This window comes from Simochromis diagramma, unplaced genomic scaffold (assembly GCF_900408965.1).
Source record: "Simochromis diagramma unplaced genomic scaffold, fSimDia1.1 OVJJ01000361.1, whole genome shotgun sequence".
In the NCBI taxonomy this organism is placed as follows: domain Eukaryota; kingdom Metazoa; phylum Chordata; class Actinopteri; order Cichliformes; family Cichlidae; genus Simochromis; species Simochromis diagramma.
The window spans coordinates 4,431,020-4,438,420 of NW_024386860.1; the positions used below are offsets into that span (position 1 = coordinate 4,431,020).

Below are 7,401 nucleotides of genomic sequence, written 5' to 3' on the forward strand. Positions count from 1 at the left end.
GACCCAAATTGCAGGACACAAAGCAGACAAAGTGAATAAGACTAAACACAATAACAGAGACATAGAAAATAAAAATACAAACAGAAACCAAGAACTCAATAAACACTACATAAACCCCAGGTCCATTACAGATATAGAAATAAAATAAATCACAAGAATTTATTAATATATTGCCTTTTTTTAAATTCTCCTTTTTTAAAAATTTCATATCCCCAGCTCAGAGTCCAGCAGCAGCCTTGGACCCACTACAGCAGGCCTACGCAGGCATGCAGCACTACACAGGTTGGTGTATGCGCAGATCACAGAACTGATCACTTATAATCATCTGAATTCTTCATAGATATTAATTTCTGTGTGCTTTGCTTACATTAAGATAGATGAGGCATGCAAACAAAATCAGTAGTAAATACATCTGCTCAAAAGCCACTGAAGATGATGTGACAGATGTTCACCATATGCATGTCCTTGTAAATCAAAGTTGCACATATGGATCAATTACACGTGGCTCTAAAAATCACGTTAGCTTCAGTGAAGTCATACACATATCTAATCCATATTCAGCCGTATTATTATTAATGCATATGTGTGTTTCCCAGCCGACGTCTCAGGGAGGAGGTTAAATCAAGATGAGCAGACTTGTGACTTTGTTATGAATGTGTCTGCTCTCAGACTGTCAAGGATAAAAGGACAGTTTGATTGACTGAATTCATTTTGTTTTGTTTTATCCAATTTAATTAAGACACAAAAGGCTGGCGATAATGTAACACAGGACATATCATGTGTACATGATTCAATATCAAGGGGAGATGTAATGCGTGTACAGGCTCAGATCAACAGTGTCATTGTCTGGTGAACTTATTCCACTCGTATGTTACAGTTAATAGTTTTCACCTTCAGCAGAAGACGTTTCAGCTCGAACAGAGTGACTCTATTGGACGCTACTATGTTGCCACTCGTTGTTGTGGTCCAATCATATTTTGTTGCTCCCTGTCTCTCCCAATAGCGGCGTACCCTGCTGCGTACGGATTGGTCGGGCAGCCGTTCCCCCAGCAGCCAACACTTGTTGCCCAGCAACACCAGCAGCCCCAGCAACAGCAGCAGAGAGAAGGTGATGTGGTTTCCTTTCTGGCCGGGGCCACGCCCCTCTCTCCAGTGATCTTATTTAAAGTTTTTTTTATTGCAAAGTTTTTACAGCCTGAGATCATTTATCAAACTCTGTCTACTGTGTGGATGCGTGCGTGTGTGTGTGGGTGTGTGTTAGGTCCAGAGGGGTGTAACATCTTCATCTACCACCTGCCTCAGGAGTTCAGTGACTCTGAGATGCTGCAGATGTTCCTGCCTTTTGGCAATGTCATCTCAGCCAAGGTGTTTGTGGACCGTGCCACCAACCAGAGCAAATGCTTCGGTGAGAAATGCAGACGGGGGAGAAAGGGGGAGGGAATGGGGGAGGACCGGTTTATCAGAGCGAAGAAAGGACAAGTGGAAAAAGTCATTGGCTGATGAAATACTGTGTTAATTAATGCGTGTAAACCCGCCTGACAAAATGACTAAAGTTAGCATTTTGCCTGTCTTTCAGGATTTGTGAGTTTTGACAACCCAGCCAGCGCTCAGGCCGCCATCCAGGCCATGAATGGCTTCCAGATTGGCATGAAGAGACTGAAAGTGCAGCTCAAAAGGCCGAAAGATGCCAACCGCCCATACTAAGTGACTACTGAGAGGATAAAGAACAAGTGAAGAGAGGTGAGGAGGTGGAGAGCAGGTGAAGAGTGGCACAATATGAGACAAGTGAGCCTTAGTATAGAGACAGAGTGCAATCAAGTCCCGCCCAAAGCAAACTAAGGCTAAAACAGTGAAACTCGTTAGTGTGGCGCAGGCATATTGTTACTGATATCCAGTTTTATTGGATGCTCCTCAGATGTTTACAAGACTGTGAATCATATTCAGAAAATGCTGCATTTGTATATACAATTACTTTTACACAATATAATGTTTAAAAAACTAAAATTAATACTGAAATAATTTTTTTAACTGTATTTTTAACTGAAAAAAAAATAAGCCCAGTTTGACAGCTTTATTAAACTAAATTAAAAAGAAAATTAAAATTAAAAGACACATTTAATATTTAAAACCAAGGATAATATTAAAAAAAATAAAAACTATAATAAATATGAGGAGTTTTTTCTCCCTCCAGTGGGCGTGGTTTTCAGAGTAAGACGCATTGCGCTCTGTCTCTGTGTTGGGGGAGCAAGCGGATAAATTTGGGTTAGTGAGGAAAAAAAAGTGGACAAGGTAACTTAGACTTGACAGTGCACAGCTAACTGACGGGGAAAGCTTTAACCTGACATTTCAGTGAAATATGCTTTGGGTAACTTACAGAAAAACAGCTTAATCAACTCAAGAAGAGTAATTATACTAAAATATTGTTTCCCTTTTTTATTTTCTTTGACAATCTTATTTATTTTCTTTCCTGCTGTTTTGATCTTTTCCTGAAACACCCAAGATCCTTCCGTCCAATCATAATTCACGAGGACCCCATCGCTATGGCAATGGTTGCCTAGTGACCGATAAAGCCCCGACCCCCCCTTCCTCTCACATTGTTGTAAGTTGATTGGTTGGCCTGTGTTTGGGTTGCTGTGGCGATTGATTGCCTGTGTTGGTTGCCCTTGGCAATTTTTGTTCTGTCACCTCGAGCAACCAGCCATGCGTTGACCTGCATGTCCTGTTGCTGTAGTGACCACAGACTGTGTTTGGTGCATTGTGACTTTATTTTGTATTGACCTGTGCACATACTGATCAATAACTATCAATAGCCCGGACTGTACTCAGAATCAACTGATTCGATTGGATACTTGATACTTTGAATCATTTTATAGTAATTTGATCAATTCTGTAGCAACGCTCGTTACTCTTTTCAGCCCCGTTTTTGATCAGTTTCTGTAGTGTTCTGTTTGGTGTGTTTATTATTTGAACAAATGGTTTGGGTAAAGTAGTGAGCGTGGGCATCTGTGTGTACGTATGTGTCTGTGTTACACTGTTAGCGTGTAATACAGGAGAGCGTAATCCTCGTTGTATTGGTGTCTGTACAGAAAGGTGTGCAGAGGCTTCCACGGTGGACTGCTGGAGAAAGCTAGAGCAGCAATACAGTTTACTGAAAATTACATTTACTTGTTTTATTATATTATGCAACATACAGTGGCCGTACATGTTGGAACAGAGGCCATGATGTGGTTGAACAGAACTCTAAATATGGCCACAGACTGGTCCAAAGTATGGGCTACACAGGCCAGAAGAGAGACAGACAAGGTTACTTTCATTTTACTGACAAAGGCACACTGTACTTTGGCGCGAGCATGCATTTTGTTGAGCTGTGCTCTGATAGGCTGAGTTTTTAATCCTGGATTGTGATTTATTACAGTGTTTGATGTGCCACTTTAGTTTTTTGCTCCTTCGTTTTTCTCTCCTGAGCCATTTTCACACATGAACTCCAGACAGAGTCGGGAGAAACAGGTCACCACATTTCCGAACATGCCCTTCATTACATAGGCCACTTAGGACTCGCTGGAACTAGTAGTAGTGATGGTGAATTCACTGGACAATTACATTCTCTAGTTATACCTACAGGATATGTTTATTTTATATAATTAAGATGAGCACTTAGGTGCATTACGTAAGTCTTCCAGATTTTGCGATACAGGCTAACTTTCATCTGGAGTCCCTGGCAGGTTGAGGGCATTCATAGGCAGGAAAAAAAAAGCAAAGATCCAAGGGAACCTAAGCACAGGTAAGAGTCATAATCATATGAACGATAAAACAAAGACATAAACAAAGAAAGACAACATATTAAACACTTATAAAAACTCCCATACAGACACAAAGCGCATTAACACAATTACAAAAGCAGCGACCTGCAACACACTAAATCCGCTTACGTCACGTTTGATTGACATGGACTTTGTACCGGAGAGCAGGCAATTTAAATACTGTTTCAATTTTTCACATTGCACCTATTCCACGTCATTTCTAGAAAAGTTCAGCGCTGCGGTGCATGTGTGAAAACAGCTTTTTATATATATCCCTATCACTTCTTTTGTGCTCTTTTCTCCCTCTTCCCCTCACCACCTCCTTGCTCCTCATCTTCTTCTTTTTCCCTCCTCTCTCTGTCAGGTTTTTTTCTTTCTGCTTCTCTCCCCTCCAGTCTCTTCTTTCTATCCCTCTAGCTCGTGTTTTGAGGTAAAGGGTATGTGGTTACCATGGTGGTATATAAAAAAAAAAAACTGTGAAAAAAAGTGCCTCTTGCTTATTGGAGAACAGCCTTCAACTATAGGAATTCTGGGAGAAAAATAACAAGAGAGACTGTGACGTAAATGTAATCCTCCACAAACCCGTAACCTTTACCAGAGAGCAGAAAATGTGTAGCTGCTGTCAGGTCGGTGTTTGGAGGCACTTTCAAATGGCAGCACACATTATAAATAAAGGATTCAGCTTCTATTTCTAGACAAGCTTTTACATAACAAATCCTTGTGGGTAATAAGAAGGCCATGTAATACCTCGGTATAATACAAAAAGTTGTGGCCACTTCTTTATCCTGATTAAAATGATCACCCAGAATTTCTATACTGCAAATGCCAGAGAGTGATGCATGTTGGTAGTAGTGTTTGCTTGCTATGAATCGAGGCACATGTTCATAAGGACACAGAGACATAAGTGCATACTTCTAGATTCTGTAGACTTACTAACACACACACACACACACATTTACATCCAAACACACACCTACAGTCCCACAGTAACACATTTGAGTGATTTTCACTGTATTGAGTTGCATGATCCAGGCACTGTGTGTGTATGTGTTTAAAGCACCATGAGTTACCGCTGCTGAAAGACAGAATGATGCTTTCTTGTTTGACGCACTCACCTGAGACTGAAGCTAAGCGAAGCTAGCAGCATCCTGAGGTGCAGTTTGCTGCAGGAAGTGTGGCAGTCAGGCCTACACAGGAGTCTTGTTTGACAAGCTGTGAAGATCAGAGAGAAACGCAGAGCCTCAGAGTATTTATAACTCTAACAGATCCTCCCTCCTTCTCTGTCCCTCTCTCCTTTTATCACTCCCTCTACCCTCCAACTCTCCTGCCTTCACAGGTGACCTTTCAGAGTCCAGCCGAGGAGGAATCCCAGGGTTCATTGTGCTTTCAGACTGTCTGCTGCCTGTGAGCGTACGCGGACTGCAGCCACACTCACGCAAACACACAAACATACATCAACACCGAACCTCATAGGGTTCGTGGCTGATATGTACATAAAATGCACAAACACACACACACACTTGCTGACACTTACACAAATACACACGCGAGTCAGTAATCTCACCCATACGGCCGAGACCTTGGTTTGACCGTAGTCTGTGTGGAACAGGGTGTTTAGTACAGCTAAGACAACTCAGACCAAGTGAGAAGGGTGAAATCAACCTGCTGATATATCACTCCAATAGACTTTAACTTGTCTATACCATGTCTAATACATGACAAATATAGAGGGACCGATGTTTCATAATAAAAACCCAAGAAAATACAAAAAAAGATGACTAAATGAGTAGGTTAGAGAGACTTTGGAGAAGATCCTAATGACCTGTAAATAGTTTAGTTTACAAAGAGCAGCATTTAAAAAACAAGAAAAATGCAAAAAGAATACTACTTTAGATAAACACTGAGCAGGACACAGCAACATTATTATTATTATTATTATTATTATTATCATTATTATTATTATTACCACTAGTAACATCATCATCTTCATGAAAAGAAAATACATTCCAAATTGTAAAATGGGAAATCACTAACCTATTTTAAATTTCTACTTAGACTTTAGGTGAAACACGGGGGAGGGAGGGATTGCACTTTTATTCGGGAGGTTTTAATATTTGAGCTATTTTTTATTTATTTACTAATTTATCAATTATTTTGTTTATTGGGAGAAAAGGGGGTTTGAGTGGGTTGCAATATTTTGATTTAGGATTTTCTAGAGGAAAAAAAAACAACTTTTGAGGGTCTGTCTCTCTCACTTCTTGCAATCGAGTAATTATAATGTATGTATTAATTATTACAGCAATTATATTTATTTCTAATTTATTGAATCCTGTTTTTGATCCACTCTCTTTTTAAGTTTAAATAAAAAGTATCATACTAAAATGCCTGATGTGTAATCCATGTGAGTGTTTGCATGCATGTGGGAGGGGAAGAAAGGGAGCAGGACTGGTCCAATGAAAATCTGCATTTGGAAGGTTCAGCAAGGAAGAGAGCGCACATCCAACTTTTCACCAGGAGGGGGCATCGCTACAGTAATCAGAGAAGAAGGAGAGAATTGAAATACCAATTAAGCTACACAGCTTGTGATCTCATTTCATTCTTTATGGGAGCAGGCTACTTTTCTAATAGTAGAGGCATTTGTCTTTCTCAGGAATAAGTATACAAGAGTATTATTTCTAATGATTAATTTACCAATAGAGAAAACTATTTAATAATAATGTGATGTGTGCAGAGCACATTTTTAAGAAAAAATGATTAAGCTGACTAAATATGAGTCCACAGGTGTGGGATTTGTTAGACCACTGAGAGGATACATTAAGTAGAGGAAATTTTGAGCATCAGACTTTTAATTTCCTGTGCTTGGATTTTAACTCCTTCTATCCTTCAGTCTATGGTGGACATATCTGGATTTAGATGAGGGGATATACACACACAACACACACATCCGTCTACATAATCCCTATGCTTCTCTAATGTTTCCCACTGAGATCTACAGCTACAAAAGTGTTTCTCTGGCCAAAACAAGTAAATAATTTAATAGGAAGAGATCATTCTGACATTTATTACACTATTGATTGAGGTTAGCAGCCAAAAAAGACCTCATCAATTTTATTATACTACATTTATTTTTTATGGTGCATGAGGCCATTCAAAGATAAGATGTCAAATTGGGAATATTCCAGGATGTGATATTTTCATTACCGCATGGGCTTTTTTAATATTTTATGTTATTCAAGTATAAAATATTATATTTATTGAAGGTCTTTTATCATAGATTGTGTTTGATTAAACTTTTAGCTGTTGCAAAAAATAGGTAAATAAAGTACATCTCATGTTATTTAACCTTATCTTTGTGACCTATTCAAATACTTGTATGATTCAAAGTTAAGTTAGGACCAAGACATACCCCCACCCCCCGCCCTCACTTTGTGGGCCAAATATAGTATTTAATATAATTAAACTCAAGCACAGCCTTATTGATCTGATCTGAACTTTGGCTGCCTGGAACAAACTGTTTGACAGGCTGGCTGTGAGTCAGATATGAAGATCCTTTGACCCCTCAGCTGCTTCTCTTATAGTTCACGTGTCACTAGGAAAATAG

At 39.4% G+C, this 7,401-nt stretch overlaps 1 protein-coding gene across 3 annotated transcripts in view; it reads left to right on the forward strand.

The window, feature by feature from the left end:
* Positions 1-5,565, forward strand: part of celf3b (cugbp, Elav-like family member 3b) — a 32,479-nt gene extending 26,914 nt beyond the window's left edge. Inside the window, exons 11-16 of one of the 3 annotated variants that reach the window (XR_005695576.1) lie at positions 217-282; positions 1,004-1,108; positions 1,262-1,405; positions 1,577-1,740; positions 2,501-2,599; positions 5,137-5,565. Coding sequence is in view for 1 of the 3 variants with exons in the window: in XM_040029858.1 (XP_039885792.1) it covers positions 217-282; positions 1,004-1,108; positions 1,262-1,405; positions 1,577-1,704 (443 nt within the window). In the remaining 2 variants the exon portion in view is untranslated. Of the gene's footprint in view, positions 1-216; positions 283-1,003; positions 1,109-1,261; positions 1,406-1,576; positions 2,600-5,136 lie in introns of all 3 variants that reach the window. The other 2 variants (XR_005695575.1, XM_040029858.1) reach the window with 2 other exon arrangements.
* The last annotated feature ends 1,836 nt before the right edge of the window (positions 5,566-7,401 follow it).